A 15,352-nucleotide genomic window follows, 5' to 3' on the forward strand; every position below is an offset into this window, starting at 1 on the left:
TTTCTTTTTTTTAAAGCGACCTCATCCGCCTGTCATTTCTGACATGCGCAATACAAACTGAAATCTGACCACAACCGGGACAGACACGGCGCGCTGGCAGTGGGACCGCAATAGGAACCGGCCTATTGTAGGCTATCATAGCAACTTTAACAAATCATACTAACAAAAATGTTGGAAGCTACTAGAAAAACGACAATCGCATTTGTTAATGCTGAGATGAAGATCACTAAATATAGATATTGATCAAGTTATTAGAGCGAAAGTCAACAGTTTTCTTCCAAGGGAAGGAAGTTTGTTGTGACGAAGGAAATAGAATAGGAAAGTCGGGAGGGACTGCGGTAACCGGATAGTGCCCCGGTACCGGATAGAAATCAACCATGGAGGAATTTGGGTCTGCGTTGGAAAAGAACGTCGCAGATTTGACGGTCATGGACGTTTACGATATTGCCGCGGTGGTGGGTCAGGAGTTTGAGCGGATCATTGACCAGTATGGCTGCGAGGCTCTGTCAAGGCTCATGCCGAAAGTGGTGCGGGTCCTGGAGATACTGGAAGTGATGGTCAGCCGCAACAACATAAGCCCGGAGACCGAGGAGCTGAGGCTGGAACTGGACAAACTCCGCTTGGAGAGGATGGAGCGTCTGGAGAAAGAAAAAAAGCACAAAAAGGTCAGTACGCCATAGTTTAGACGATTGAACACGAATAATTATGATTATCTACCAAAATGTGAAGATCGCAGTTTTTTTTTTACAAAAGATTATAGTATCATGCCAATGTAATTACAGCTATGAATGGGCTATACATAAGGTCTGGGCTATATTTCGCTAGATCAAGCCAATTATTGATAATTCCACTCACATGTTTGTGTGTTTTGCCATTTTATGTTTGGTCTAACAATCAATCACCTACAAACGTTGCAGGGAGTCCTGTCTTCAATGGGTGGCTAAGGGTCTAATATCATACAGTGATCAAATATACCACACCTTTGCTACTGATCACAAGCTTTCACTGTAAGATCTCATATCACAGAAAGTCCTGGGTTTACTCATAAACCCCAGCAGCTCTGACAGAATAGCTGCTGTAAACTGGCTGTTATAACTTAGGAGCTTATGACACTGACACGGCAGGATGGTGTATGTGTGTGTATATATATGTATGTGTGTATGTGGTTTTATGGTTGTACGTGTGGTTGTGTGTGTGTGGTGTTGGGTGTATGTATGCATGTGTGTGTGTATGGTTGTGTGTGAATCCCTGTGTGTATGGTTGAGTGTGTGTGTGTGTGTATGGTTGTGTGTGAATGCCGGTGTGTATGGTTGAGTGTGTGTGTGTATATGGTTGTGTGTGAATGCCGGTGTGTATGGTTGTGTGTGTGTGTGTATGGTTGTCTGAATGGTTGTGTGTGTGTGTGTGTGTGTGTGCAGGAGCTGGAGCTGGTGGAGGATGTGTGGAGGGGGGAGGCCCAGGACCTTCTGTCCCAGATCGCTCAGCTGCAGGAGGACAACAAGGCCCTCCTCACCACCCGGTCAATCAAAGACCCCCTGAGTGAGGAAGACCTCCAGAGGCATGAAGGTGAGGACTCCTCTCATTCCTTAACCCTTTGACCTTTCACCTCTCCCAGACAGGAAGTTGATTTCAGTAAAGGAGGAAAAAGAGCTGATGAAAAGGTGCCAAGCTGGTCAGTTTGGCTCCAAAAAAAGGAACTCTCTATTTCACTCTTTCTCTCTCTCGCTATTCTCCCGGTCTCTCTCTCTCTCTCTCTCACACACACACACACACACACACACACACACACACACACACACACACACACACACACACACACACACACACACACACACACACACACACACTCACACACACTCTCACACACACACAAAGGAGGCCTTCTCTGTGTCTGAGTCTGAGCCAGGCTCTTCGCTGCATGACTGGCTCTGACGTGATGCCACAGAGGGGCTCCAGTCCCCCTGACACGCTCTCTCCTCAGAGAGGAGCACAGCAGGGACAGAGCAGCCTCAGGCCTCAGCACACCTGCGGTACACACACACACACACACACACACACACACATACTATCAGACCACACACACTCACACGAGCAGTTTCTATGAAACAACTTATGTTGTAGGTTTAATCTCATCCACAACTTCAAGCTGTGTGTCACAGTGTATTTTGAGCTCCTGGAATCTGTGACAAATACTTTTATAGTGTGAGAGGGTGTGTGTGTGTGAGAGAGGGTGTGTGAGGGAGGGGTGGGGGGTGGGGGAAGCTATTTTAAACCCAGCATGCGTTCACAAACAGGAACTGCACCTCAGTGCTCATCAATCGTCAATCACACACACAAGCCCACACGGCACACACACACACACAAATGAGGTCTTGTCTGTGTCGGCCCCTGAGCCCCCCCGCCTCTCGTCTGTGCTCGCAGGCATGTCGGAGAGAGAGCGGCAGGTGATGAAGAAGCTCAAGGAGGTGGTGGACAAGCAGAGGGACGAGATCAGGGCCAAGGACCGAGAGCTCACGCTGAGGAACGAGGACGTGGAAGCTGTGAGAACCTACCTACCTCCCTCCTCTCACGGACGGACGTTGAGCCAATACCACCATCGATTCCAGTGTATTGATTGCGTGGGTCGATATTCCGCCCCATTGCGTGCCTCTGTGTCTGCCCCCCCTTCAGCTCCAGCAGCAGCAGTCCAGGCTGATGAAGATCAACCACGACCTCCGCCACAAGATCTCTGTGGTGGAGGCCCAGGGCAAGGCCCTCATCGAGCAGAAGGTGGAGCTGGAGGCCGGCGCGCAGACGCGGGGACAGGAAGTGGGCGCGCTGAGACAGGAAGTGACACGTCTGCGGGAGCGCTTGAAGGGCGACGCGCCTGCCCGGGACCCTGAGCTGCCCCCTCCGCAGCCCCCCTCGCCAGCACAGGTACCTCACGGGAAACACGTATGTGTGAAGTCAACAGTGCTGCACTGATGTGTTTTTCATTACCAACCGCTGAGTCTGAGATGAGGAACCTGCACTTCCTCATCACATGACGAGCCCCTGATCACGAGGCTAGGCCATGCCCATAACTAGCCCTAGCTAAGATCCCACCCGGGCTGGCTAGTGGGCTAGCAGGCTAGCTAGGATAGCGAGTGTACTTGTGACCTGGTCAGGACTTCTACAGGCCTCTCTTTTAAACTAGCCTTCCTCTACTTTTCATTATACTTTCCTCTTGGGATGCTGGCGTGAAGCTAATTGACCTTCTTTTCAGCTGCCACAATGCCTGAGGAAAACCAGAGATGGTTGATGGATCGATGATGAGTTAAAAAACCTTCGTCTTGCCTCCCCAGTCTGGTACGGAAGCTCTGCCCGCTGGGGCCGAGAGCTTTGCCTGGCCAGAGAGACACTACCCCCCTGAGCTGCTGTTGGGGGGGTACGATCCTGAGCCCTGCCCCCCGTCCCTCTCTCCCTACCCTGGGGGCCGTGACGAGGAGGAGGAGGTGGAGGAGGTGGAGGAGGAGGCGGCTTTGTTATGGGTAATCTCGTAGTGCTAGCTGGGTTAGCGCCGGATGCTAAGTTTTCAGCGTAACCCTGGTAACTCTGCACTGCTCGTTGGCACAGCATCTAATAGGTAGTAACACCCGTAGAGCACGGAGTTGAAATGCCGCCTCACTGACCTGGAGGATGTGTTCGTGGGTTTGGTTAAATGTTTGTATTTGATAGAGTGTGCTGTGTGATTTAACTCAACCTTGGTAGTTCAACTCACCAGAGACCCCTCACCCCTTACTAAATCAAACGTGTTAGTAAAAGAGAGACGGGAGAAATGAGAGGAAGGAGGGAGATAAAGTTTCCTGTAACCACCCTTTGAGATGTCTAACCCTTATCTCTGCCCTTCAGCACTCACAGATTTCAGTTGAATGCGTAGCATGTTTGTATTCACTGAACCGTCTACAAAAAGACTTTGGTAAAAAGTGGCGATTAATGTAGCACATTGTTACATTTTTATAATTTATAGGGGAGTCAGATGGCTGAGCGGTTAGGGAATCGGGCTAGTAATCAGAAGGTTGCTGGTTCGATTCCCGGCTGTGCAAACCAAATGACGTTGTGTCCTTGGGCAAGGCACTTCACCCTACTTGCTTCGGGGGAATGTCCCTGTACTTACTGTACTGTAAGTCGCTCTGGATAAGAGGGTCTGCTAAATGACTAAATGTAACTACGCGACCATTGTCTGTTCAATGTCTGGTTAGCTCTGTTTGCTGCATGCAGTGGACTGAGTTGTTGTGAAGTTTCAGGTCTGGTCCGAATCATCGTGTTGCATCCTTCCTCTCTCCCTTCCTAGATTACATCATTAGGATAATCGTCCCCTTCAGATTCATAATCACCTCCCAGAAGGAAAACCACTTTTCGGAAGAGTTTTCACAGTACAGGGTTATGGTCCTGCCATAATCCAGATTGCCAATTTGATCAGAACTTAGTGTGTAAAGAAATGTTTTGACTGGAAGGAAAGGGGGGTTAGGAAACATGATTTTCAGAGGTATTGTTACAAGGCCCCGGTGTCTGGTTGAAGTTCACCTCATGCACCACCAGGAGGCGATGTATGATGAGGACATGTCTGCCGTGTTCCAATATTTCACCAAGGTATCCTTCCTCCCGTCCCTCCCTCCTTCCTGCCGTCCACCCCCTGTTCCTCTGGGTGATGTCCCTGTGTCCCTGCAGGAGGCGCTGTGTGACGAGGACACCGCAGGGTTGGACACCAAGGACCCCAACCGGCCCAGGTTCACCCTGCAGGAGTTGAGGGATGTTCTTCACGAGAGGAACGAGCTCAAGTCCAAAGTCTTCATGCTGCAGGAGGAGATCGCTTACTACAAAAGGTAGGAGGTTTACCTCAGGAAACGCAGGCCGCTTTGAGTCGGTGCTACGTTGTGTTTAGGATGGTGGTGATGATGAGGATGATGGTGGTGGTGGTGATGAGGATGATGATGGTGATGATGGTGATGATGATAATGAGGATGATGGTGATGAGGATGATGATGGCGATGATGGTGATGATGAGGATGGTGATGATGGTGATGATGATGTCTGCTGTCTGTCTCCAGTGAGGAGATGGAAGACGACACTGGATCTCAGACTTCGTCACCCTCTCCTGAACTGAGGGCTCGGGCCCATGCACAGCCAGAGTCAGGAATCAAGCGCCTGTATGTAACAGTAACACACGCTGTCGCACAAACACACACACACAAACACACACACTAGCCCTTTTAGTCAATCTGAGACACATAAGTCAAAACATGTTTCAATTCATGTTCAATCACAGACTCACAGTATATCAATAGCAAAAGCCCACGCAGCTAAGATGACAGACTTTCAATAGTTTGGGCAATTTTGGGGGGCATGTCTGGATCCATCTCTGGCTCATATTCACACTAAAGCAACTAAGGCATGACTGTGGTTCACCCTCAGTGGCGTGAGAGGTATGTAAGGCCATAACAGTTACATTTCACCACAGTTCTAGAATTCACTCTGTAGTGAGAAGTCTGATATGAAACATACTAGGTTGATGTGGTCCCTGTCTTTTCCTCTCTGCTCTCTCCCACTATTTGTGCGTATGTATGTGTGTGTTTATACCTATGTACTTCTGTGTGACAGGATTTTTACAGCCATAATGCCGATGGTGGCAGCTGGGTTGATTCCAGATGACCCCACTTTACAGCCAATCAGACGTCTCATGTCTCTTGTATGACAATTTTCATTGGTTGGCCTCTCTGTCACTTACTTTCACATCTACCACCTTGTAGAAGAGTTGCTTCAATACATTTTAGAAGCATTTCGATCGTAAACTTGTGATTTAGCTTCTATAGCTGGCTTTCATTGCTTGTTTTCATATTTATCAGAGTAATATAAATATATTTATTATTATTATGATGATGATGAATGATTATTGTTGTTTTCATCTCGCTCATACAGTATTTCTGCATTCTAGACAACGTTTAAAGTAACACTACCAAGCTAGCAGTTTTCCGGAACAAATCTCCTGTTTGAGCATTGTTGGCTACTATGATGACATCATGGTCTATGAGGTTGACGCAACTCTTCTGTTAGAAGGCTCGGACGTCTCCACCCCCTGCATGTGTTGGGCCCTTGTAGCTGGTGCAGATCGCTAGCTTTCCGTTGGCGTAGCTGGTAGTGGTCACGCTTGAAAAGTCGGAAGGTGGTGTGTTCGATCCTTCGTGTGGATGAACGTCGGCCGAGTGTAGGCTGACCTCCGACCGTGGCGCGACCACGTCTGTTACACCCGCATGGGCCCCTCAACCTTCCGTAGATGCGTGTATTTTGATTTGCTGATTGTGGGGCATTCTGAATCATTTCCCAATGCAGGGATGACAAAATTAAGGAATCAGCCAGTCAGAATAGAAAATTCACTTATTGTCCCCCCTGTGTAATTCACTAAAATGTTTGTAGAATACTTAACCCGTTAAGGAGTAGCGTCACACATATGTGATTCTGAACATTCCAACCGACTATTTTCCGATAGACAAAAACTATATGACAAACGCTATAGTATGGCTTCAAAATTTACAATTAGGAGGCTAACAAGTAACACTAGCAGGTAGTAGCATTGCTACGAGTATTATGCTAGGTTGCTAGGTAACGGAAGCTAACTAAAACTAGCTAGCTTCCGTTTTGGAAAAATAACTCACTCCTTAAAAGGTTTAATGACTGACCACAGCTTATAACACTAATTGCGATGGATGTTTAAGATTCAGTTTCTGTCATCACCATAGAGCACATCTTGGTTCAGCTCAAAATTACAATTTAAGATAACTTCCTTCCTTTAACTGGACTGATCTTTCAACATAGGATGAATATTTCAAACTTAATTTGGAGAATCACCTGCTACAGTATATAGTTTCCACCTTCCTCAGTCATGGTGGCTCATCAAGGAGACTTAATTCTTCTTTCACTAAGTAAAGCCAAACACATTTTCTCACAGTTTAATTGTATTAATGTTCACATGTTACTTCAAATCAATAAATAAATAAAATTGTACTAAAATATTGACATAATTAAACAGTTCTGGTAATAACGCATGTGAAGTAGGGACGATTTGTTTATTATTAACATGAACTACTTGACATAATTACAGTATTATTACATGTTGAGCCTTTTACGACCACCATAAAGTCACATAACCACAAAGTCATTGTTGAACAAGGGTTTGTAACAAACTCTCTCTCTCTCGCTCTCTCTCTCTCTCACTCTGCCTCCAGGTTTAGTTTTTTCTCCCGAGACAAGAGGCGGAACTCTCAGCGGAACGCACAGTATGACGACAGCTTCGGCTCCTGGGCACGGAAAGATGATGTGTACACAGAAGAGGCCCAGGAGGCCTTGCAGCAGATCTAGTCATCCTGGACAGCGCTTGATGAGGTCACTCTAAACACCCTTCCTGTAACAACCCAGCCCATCCCTTAACCCTTGTGCTGCCTTCGGGTCACATGACCCAAAGGTTCATAATGAACCATCATTGTGTTTACCCAATTTTACCCAATACAAAAACAAAAATAATTTTCTTTTAACCTTTGCAATGTGGGGGGTCTGAGACAGCCCAACGGTTAAAAGAAAATGCTTCACTTTGTTTTTGTATGCGGTAAAGTTGTCGCAATACGACGGTGGGTCACAATGACTGATGGGTCAGAATGACCCGAAGATAACACAAGGGTTAAGGCACTCTAATCCCCAGCTTCTGCTTACCTGCTCCATTCAGCACCCGAGGCATGGTGAGACGAGGAGATCATGTTTTTGGTGAAGGGACTTTGGGGACCTGTGGTCTGAGACAGCTTGAAGGAGACTCTCATTAAAAATGCATTTGATCTTTATTTATCCCAAAGTGGACTGTTTAGAATAGAGCGATGGGAACGCAGGCTCCAAACGGCAGGAGAATCGTAAGTGTGTGATTGAATGAGAGGGAGGCTAGCAGACGTGGTGAGGAGAGAAGTTCAGGAAGTGGAATACAGGAAGTGGAATACAGAAGGAAGTGGCTCTTCCTGTAGCTTATTTGATGAGACAGATCCTATAGAGAAGGTTTCAGTGACAGAAAAGACGTGGATACATTTTTCACTTTGACATTTATATTGGTAATATTGAAAATGAGTTATGGATTGGATGTATTACCTGGTCCCACAGACCTTGTGGTAAAATATTGACTCCAGGCAGCTCTGGGGAATTGTTGCTCAACTCCTCCTTCACCAGCAGTGGCAGGTTTTGTTCAGTCGTTTTGGCACTGATGTGAAGGCTTTTAACCCTTGTGCTGCCTTCGGGTCACATGACCCAAAGGTTCATAACGAACCATCGTTGTGTTTACCCAGTTTTACCCAATACAAAAACAAATAAAAATAATTTTCTTTTAACCTTTGCAATGTGGGGGGTCTGCGACAGCCCAACGGTTAAAAGAAAATGCTTCACTTTGTTTTTGTATGAGGTAAATTTGTCGCAATACGACGGTGGGTCACACGGCTGATGGGTCAGAATGACCCGAAGATAACACAAGGGTTAAACAAATTGATAACACGAGTAACTGAGATTTGCACATGAATTGGTTGTGTGAGATGTTTTAAAATTAAAATCCTGACACTACCAAGAAAATCCGTGCCAAGGTCTACTGGTAACATGGCACGTTTTTAAAATATTTCCTCATTGTCCTCAGTCAAACATGTACATCAGGCCCTGTTGGTAGAAATCAGCGCAGACAGTGTCTTTTTTTCTCTTTTTCACAAAAAAACGTCCTTAAAACAATGGTTTTCACTTGGCAGACACATTGTAAAATAAATATCTTAATGAAGTATTATTCAGGCTTTGTTGTGCCTTTTCATGGATGACTAGCTCACGTTCAAGCAGAAACAACAGTATGATTGCCAGGAAGTTAAGGGGTGGCAGTAAAGTGCAACTTCATTAAACCCACAACCCATTAAGTCCACTCACCTCATGTAACATCCTAGATAAAGCTAAATGATCAACAACTGTTTTGTGTTTTACTTGATAAACTTAGGTTGCTGTCACTGATGGAAAGCCGTTGACTCATTTCACTCAACACTTCAGTCTGAGGCGATATCTTATGTTTTAACCCTTGTGTTATCTTCGGGTCATTCTGACCCATCAGTCATTGTGACCCACCGTCGTATTGCGACAGATTTACTGCATACAAAGACAAAGTGAAGCATTTTCTTTTAACAGCTAGGCTGTCTCAGACCCCCCACATTGCAAAGGTTAAAAGAAAATTATTTTAATTTGTTTTTGTATTGGGTAAAATTGGGTAAACACAACGATGGTTCATTATGAACCTTTGGGTCATGTGACCCGAAGGCAGCACGAGGGTTAAGATCCTTCAGCCTTAAGTAGGGCAAACAGAGAGAGCACGTGTGCCATTACTTTGACAATAACTGATAAGTTTTGTATTTCCTGATGTAAGATACTCGTATTTAAGGTTTTAACCCTTGTGCTGCCTTCGGGTCACATGACCCAAAGGTTCATAACGAACCACCGTTGTGTTTACCCAATTTTACCCAATACAAAAACAAATAAAAATAATTTTCTTTTAACATTCACAATGTGGGGGGTCTGAGACAGCCCGACGATTAAAAGAAAATGCTTCACTTTGTTTTTGTATGCGGTAAAGTTGTCACAATACGACGGTGGGTCACAATGACTGATGGGTCAGAATGACCCGAAGATAACACAAGGGTTAAATGAACACTGAAGGGGGTAAAAGGGAGCAGGTTTACTGATGTGTTGAATTCTGTCAGATAGTAAATTCTATTTAACCCTTGTGCTGTCTTCGGGTCACATGACCCAAAGGTTCATAACGAACCATCGTTGTGTTTACCCAAATTTACCCAATACAAAAACAAATAAAAATAATTTTCTTTTAACCTTCGCAATGTGGGGGGTCTGAGACAGCCCACCGGTTAAAAGAAAATGCTTCACTTTGTTTTTGTATGCGGTAAAGTTGTCGCAATACAACGGTGGGTCACAATGACTGATGGGTCAGAATGACCCGAAGATAACACAAGGGTTAAAGGGAAATATTTTTATTTTATGGGGTGAATTTGTAATCTGATGAACAAACACTGTTTTATCCTGTGGTTGAAAACCCCATGACTACTCAGCGCCTACCCTAAGTATTGGTATAATTATAATGCATAACATTGTCAGTTTTATCATACAGTGTGCAAAAATCCCTGCTTAATAAACATAAAGAATCGCCTGATCCAGAATATAATTTTTGTTCACCATTGTGCCACAATGTGCAGTGTTGTATGTTTCTTGACTTGATCATGTTTGCGTAATGAAATTACACGACTGCAGAGGAAAACGGTCTTTATTTGGATCACAAAAATTAAGGTTTTTGAAGGGAAACTAACGATAAAGCTCTTCTGAATTCCTTCAACTTCTAAAAGGTGTTTAGGTGACCAACCAACAAAATGTGTTTCCACACAATGTGATTCAGAAATCTCAGAACTCAATCAGTTCATCATCTCCTGTCCCTTGGCCTGTATGTGTTCAGGTGTCTCTTGTCATCCCTCCCTCTGTCATCCCTCCCTCTGTCATCCCTCCCTCTGTCATCCCTCCCTCTGTCATCCCTCCCTCTATCATGGCTCAAATCTTTTCTTTCTCTGTGGTACTCTCTGTCTCTCTCTCTCGTTCTCTCGTGGTCATTTCTTCTGCCTCTATTTGCCCGGCCAGTGTCTCTCTCGTGGCTTGAGGAGTAATCATTCCCCCCTCGCTGCCGAACTTCCCGGTCTACGCCTCTTTCCCACTCTCTCCCACCGTCTGCCCAGTCCTGGTTCATTGGGACGCCCACCAGATTTATGGGTTTGCGGAAGGGTCTGTCTTTTCCACCAAACCGCAACTGTCCAGACTCTTTTTTCCCTCCTTGTCCGCCTCCGAATCGTCGGGGTACCCATCCTTTGAGAGTTCTTTCCTGCTCGAAGTCCACGAACAAATCATTTTGGTCAACAACCAATTTGTTGGCCTCTCTCCTTGCCCGAACAAGAGACCGTTCTTCTTTGTACTCAACGAAAGCATATCCCTTGGAAAAGCCGGTCACAATGTCCCTCACAAGGCGGAGCCGGTTGATGTCGCCGTACTTTGAGAACACTTCACGTAACTTTTCCTCCGTTGTTTGTGGGTTCAAGCGGGAAACGAACAGTGTAAGAAGGGGATCTCCCACTACACCTTTATTGGGCTTGTATCGGGAAAACATCGCCCTCCATACAGCGCGGTCATGGGGTTCCAAGTCTGTGCCATCGATGCTACCTGCTTTTAGCGGGTCGTACACCTTCGCTATTGGGCTCCAATCGTTCATATTAGTCAGTCGGAAGTTACGTGGTTTAACGACGTACTGCCTCCGCAGTCTAGAAAGAACAGGTAAAGTCTAAATTAGACGTGTTCACAGTTTGAAATTAAACTTACCATAGCCGCCTAAAGAGTTACTGTCGACGCAAGAGATGGTTCTCAAATATGTGCATCAATAAAAACAGCCCGTGTTAAAATGTGGCTGTACACAAGGTTCCGTTAATCTCGAGTTGGTGCATCGATTAAATCCCTCCGTCTGGCCCTGTAAGCGTTAGCCGCTACGGTCGTAATTAAATGGCTCCTACTTCTGGACATTCTGTAATTAGGTCAGGGTACGCACACGATATTTTCGAAAACGTAAAAACAAGCGAACTGTTAGACTACTCTGCATTTATTAAACAGCAGCGACATAAGTTTAGGTTAAAACCAGATTCTGAACAGGAAATGCTTTTGCATAAAACAAGTTTATTCAACAATGCCTTCACCCGATCAAAGTGACTTATTCAAACACTTTCACATGGAGCATTTGGTTGTGGTCAAGCGACCGCTTTGTGTGTTTAAGAGGTACAGATTTGTTCAAGTTCATAAAACAACCCAACACAGCATGGCATAAGGGTAACATTTTAAATAAAGTGTGTTTCAATGTTTGGAATCACATTCCAGTTTTACAGAACCATTTGAAGAGGGCCCGTAGTTTGCATCTCATAGTTTTGTTTTCTGCATGAACCAGAAGGTCTCTGGTGCCATAAATATAATTATTGCTAAGCAACTGTCACACAACCAATTAAGAAAAACATTGTATAAAAATGCAGAACATTATAACTACTACCTGCATGCCATGGAAGCACTCTACTGATAATACAAAATATACAAAAGAGATGTGGTGGAAAACACTAGCATGTTTTATATACTGATAGATATATATTAAAAGTATTGATGTCTTCAATCTAGATGTGTTTGTCATTATATCCCCCCCAAAAACATTTGTATACACCCCTACGCACACACAAACTACCCCCTCCCCCCTCCCCACTTAATAAATTGTTACACATTCTGATGCTAAGGCAAATTCTTTTTACATTTAAAAAAAAAATCTATTAAGAAATAACAGCTTTTCCCTTTTCTTCGAGCCGATCTCTCTATCAATGTTTGAGCCACGGGTGGGCAGCAATGGAGGCTTTGCTGCGGTCCCCATAGTCGTACTGGAGCTCTTCTCCCTCGTCGATGTCTCGAGATGCTATGAGGATGAGGTGAGGTATGCCGTTGATGTCATGGAGTTTGGTTTGACAGTTGCCCATTTTACTGTGGTTGATCAGCCTGCCCATACGACCCGTCTCTTTTGTGGCATCGATGCTAGACGAAGAGAAGATACACAAAAAAAAAAAAAAAAAAGACAAGACAAAGCTTGTAGCGTACTCTTCTAAATTAAAAGATAACAAGCCCTACAGCTCAGTCCTACCTAGAAAGCAACTAATGTAAACAGACTGTATATGAAAAGCACTGTTGTCCGGCCTACCAGTATGTTTTGCACAGGTACTGGAAGTAGTACATATAGCAGCCGGTGGCAGGGTTTTGAGCGTACTCCATCTCCCTTTGCTTGGCATCCGTGATTTCCAGCAGGTCGCCATGGTACTCAACCACAAACTGGCCTTTCTGGAAACACTGAGTTGCAAATACTCCTCTTCCCTTCCCCTCTATATGCTGAACCTATAACATAAACGAGAATCATATTAGATGTCCGAGCACACAGGTGACAGTTATGGAGAAACGACAAGCCCACGTAACACTGTACCTCCATTCCTTCCTCTAACCCATTTGTGATTAGATCATCAATGTGCTTCTTTTGTTCACACTGGCAAGGAAAAACAAAGAAAGATAGAAAACGGTATAATACCTGCATGATACATTTTCTGATACCAACATTTCCTAAACAATGAAGCACAGCCAAGTATATTGATTATAATAATAATAATAATAAGAAGAAGAAAATATTATTTTGTTAATTGAACAGTTTTATTTTTGTTCATTTGTTATGAGTAGTTTCAACTTAAACAAGATAATTATTGTTGGGAAAACATGCATTACACATTAAATTCACTCCAATCCTACCTTCAGCTCTGCTTTACTTTTCCTGGAGCTTCGTCGTATAGGATAGTAGTCAGTTACTTTACGGTTTTGTGAATTCTCTGCACTGTAAAGAAATTAGGAAAGTGTAATCGAAAAAGGTTATTAAAAAAAAATATATATATTTCAAATAATTTACCAAACTGCTAGTTATGCTCAGTGTGCCTACATTCTGAATGTGGACTTCTTCCCTTTGACCCTGTGTCGGACGCCTTTTCTGTACTTGGTCAAGTGAGCGGAGTTGTTCGTGAGGAATGGGTTGTGAATGATGTTGTTGCTGGGTGGAGGAGAGAGATCGTCTGGGGAACGAAGGCAAGCTGGAGCGTAGTGCTGCTGTGAGGAGGCAAGATCTTCTGTCCAGCAGGGAGGGTGTTGACTGTGACATCCTTCCCTCTCAGTCAGAGTCAACACACAGGTATCTGAGTTAGCTGGGTTAAGTCTCCTGGCTGTGGGAAACATACAAACAGACAGGGTTATAATACACACATACCCTTGATAGATAAGTCATAGGGAAATATGATGACATTCCCTGAACATTAACTTACCATCTCCTGGCTTTGATGTGTCATTTTGCAGAGAACATCGTCCAGGACACTTTCCTTCTTGAGTTAGTTTTATTGTCATCTCATCATGGACAGGTGACTTTGACTTGCTGGGGCTTAAAAGGGTGATGGAATGGCCACATACAATGTCCTGTGATATAATGGACAAGATAGACAACATAATCATATAGAGGCTATAGACTATGTTTAGTCAGTTAATACAGTTAGTATCGTTGTATAATATTTTCAGTAAGATTTGCATCCTAAAAGTTGATTAGATCAGTGCTTGCGTTCGGTCGGGGAGATCGGTCAGAGAGTCTCTCTTTGACTCTTCTGGCTAACTTTGCCGACAATTACTGAATCTGTTGGTTAACGTTTTCCATCTTGATTTGTATTACGATTCGTGAGGGCCTACATTATGGCTCACTGGCTAACCTACGCTAGCTAGCACACAACTTGTCACGTTGCATTTCATTATGAGACTCAAACACTAGTTTGCTAAATGGCGATCATGTATTGTGCACAACCACTAAAACAACACCGTGTTTGTACTGTAGCTCGACAGACATCTAGCTAACTTTAGTCAATCATATATTAATAGGTTAGGTTCATAGGCTAGGCTACCTAGCAAGCTGGCTAGTTCCTTCTTTCTGGTTAGCCTGGCTAGCAGGTAGTGCTAAATGTGACAAAATGTGCTAGTTTTTGCTAACGACCTACGTAGCTCTAGATTTTTGTGGGCATAGCTCCACAACATGTGGGTTTAAACATCAGCGAATTTTAACGCAATTTTAAAGCCGTACATTGGCGAACTTACCCCGTTCATTTCGGACTTATTTTTCCTTTTCAATATTTGGGTCCACTCTGCAGTGAAACAATGATGTCCAACAAGGTGGTCTATCTCCCTTGTTTCACGCAGTATGGTCATCCCACCACCCTTTCCCCAAGAGTACCTTTCGATGCCCCGGTTGGATTGATTCTCTAGCTTTCTGTCGTTTGTCTATTTGTTTTGGTTTCGAAATTATTTCAAGGGGGAGGCATTTAAATTTTAAACGCTGTTGTACACTAGTACAGCAGTTCAATCAAAATGTCGGTAGGCGGTGCTGTAACTGACCTGAAACAGTCGTTGATCTTCCAAATGGTCATCATCATTAATCACTTTTGCATGGATCAAACAAGATTATAACTATGTTAAATGTGATATGGTTAGAATTGCTTAACAATGGTTGTGTTATACATGCATCCATGATAAGGATCTTGCGAATACATACAATTGTATTTTCTCGCGTGCTTTTCATAAACTTTCATAAATTGTCGGAACGGCAACAGTTTCAAAATTTTGGTTTGTGTGACTAAATAAAATGGCA

General features: G+C 44.2%; 3 protein-coding genes and 1 long non-coding RNA gene across 8 annotated transcripts; 2 read left to right on the forward strand and 2 right to left on the reverse strand.

Moving 5' to 3' along the window:
• The first annotated feature begins 70 nt into the window (after positions 1-70).
• Positions 71-8,269, forward strand: rilpl1 (Rab interacting lysosomal protein-like 1). Of its 5 annotated transcripts, none has more exons than XM_062484254.1 (10): positions 71-665; positions 1,419-1,566; positions 2,422-2,540; positions 2,671-2,916; positions 3,324-3,509; positions 4,561-4,611; positions 4,690-4,844; positions 5,070-5,168; positions 7,242-7,439; positions 7,691-8,269. In XM_062484254.1, the coding sequence occupies exons 1-9, from the start codon at positions 378-380 to the stop codon at positions 7,372-7,374; spliced, it is 1,425 nt and encodes a 474-aa protein (XP_062340238.1). In that variant the 5' UTR covers positions 71-377; the 3' UTR covers positions 7,375-7,439; positions 7,691-8,269. The 5 variants fall into 5 exon arrangements, with proteins under 5 accessions (XP_062340238.1, XP_062340239.1, XP_062340242.1 ...); XM_062484255.1 differs by lacking the exon at positions 7,691-8,269 and adding an exon at positions 5,620-5,707 and having other exon boundaries at positions 7,242-7,377; XM_062484258.1 differs by lacking the exon at positions 4,561-4,611.
• Positions 8,270-8,526: 257 nt separating this feature from the next.
• Positions 8,527-10,256, forward strand: LOC134038719 (uncharacterized). The gene is made up of 2 exons (XR_009932677.1): positions 8,527-9,442; positions 9,698-10,256. It is a non-coding gene; the product is annotated as an uncharacterized LOC134038719 (long non-coding RNA).
• Positions 10,257-10,373: 117 nt separating this feature from the next.
• Positions 10,374-11,557, reverse strand: snrnp35 (small nuclear ribonucleoprotein 35 (U11/U12)). The gene has a single exon (XM_062484293.1). It carries the CDS (start codon positions 11,330-11,332, stop codon positions 10,499-10,501), a length of 834 nt encoding a protein of 277 aa, XP_062340277.1. The 5' UTR covers positions 11,333-11,557; the 3' UTR covers positions 10,374-10,498.
• Positions 11,558-11,678: 121 nt separating this feature from the next.
• Positions 11,679-15,079, reverse strand: kmt5aa (lysine methyltransferase 5Aa). The gene is made up of 7 exons (XM_062484292.1): positions 14,803-15,079; positions 13,992-14,139; positions 13,616-13,892; positions 13,432-13,513; positions 13,115-13,174; positions 12,839-13,029; positions 11,679-12,675 (listed from the first exon to the last, which is right to left on the reverse strand). Exons 1-7 carry the CDS (start codon positions 14,911-14,913, stop codon positions 12,465-12,467), a joined length of 1,080 nt encoding a protein of 359 aa, XP_062340276.1. The 5' UTR covers positions 14,914-15,079; the 3' UTR covers positions 11,679-12,464.
• Between the last annotated feature and the right edge of the window lie 273 nt (positions 15,080-15,352).

The sequence above is a fragment of the Osmerus eperlanus genome, chromosome 18 (assembly GCF_963692335.1).
Source record: "Osmerus eperlanus chromosome 18, fOsmEpe2.1, whole genome shotgun sequence".
Classification (NCBI taxonomy): domain Eukaryota; kingdom Metazoa; phylum Chordata; class Actinopteri; order Osmeriformes; family Osmeridae; genus Osmerus; species Osmerus eperlanus.

What these genes read in the sequence shown, in the direction of transcription:
- rilpl1 (XM_062484254.1), top strand. Translation starts at nt 378, where the DNA reads ATGGAGGAATTTGGGTCTGCGTTGGAAAAGAACGTCGCAGATTTGACG. An exon ending in AGGAGGCGGCTTTGTTATGG is followed by an intron (nt 3,510 to 4,560) that starts GTAATCTCGTAG and finishes ATGCACCACCAG; the next exon opens with GAGGCGATGTATGATGAGGA. An exon ending in GAGATCGCTTACTACAAAAG is followed by an intron (nt 4,845 to 5,069) that starts GTAGGAGGTTTA and finishes GTCTGTCTCCAG; the next exon opens with TGAGGAGATGGAAGACGACA.
- snrnp35 (XM_062484293.1), bottom strand. Translation starts at nt 11,332, where the DNA reads ATGAACGATTGGAGCCCAATAGCGAAGGTGTACGACCCGCTAAAAGCA.
- kmt5aa (XM_062484292.1), bottom strand. Translation starts at nt 14,913, where the DNA reads ATGACCATACTGCGTGAAACAAGGGAGATAGACCACCTTGTTGGACAT. An exon ending in AAGAAGTCCACATTCAGAAT is followed by an intron (nt 13,514 to 13,615) that starts GTAGGCACACTG and finishes ATTTCTTTACAG; the next exon opens with TGCAGAGAATTCACAAAACC. An exon ending in GGTTAGAGGAAGGAATGGAG is followed by an intron (nt 13,030 to 13,114) that starts GTACAGTGTTAC and finishes TTTATGTTATAG; the next exon opens with GTTCAGCATATAGAGGGGAA.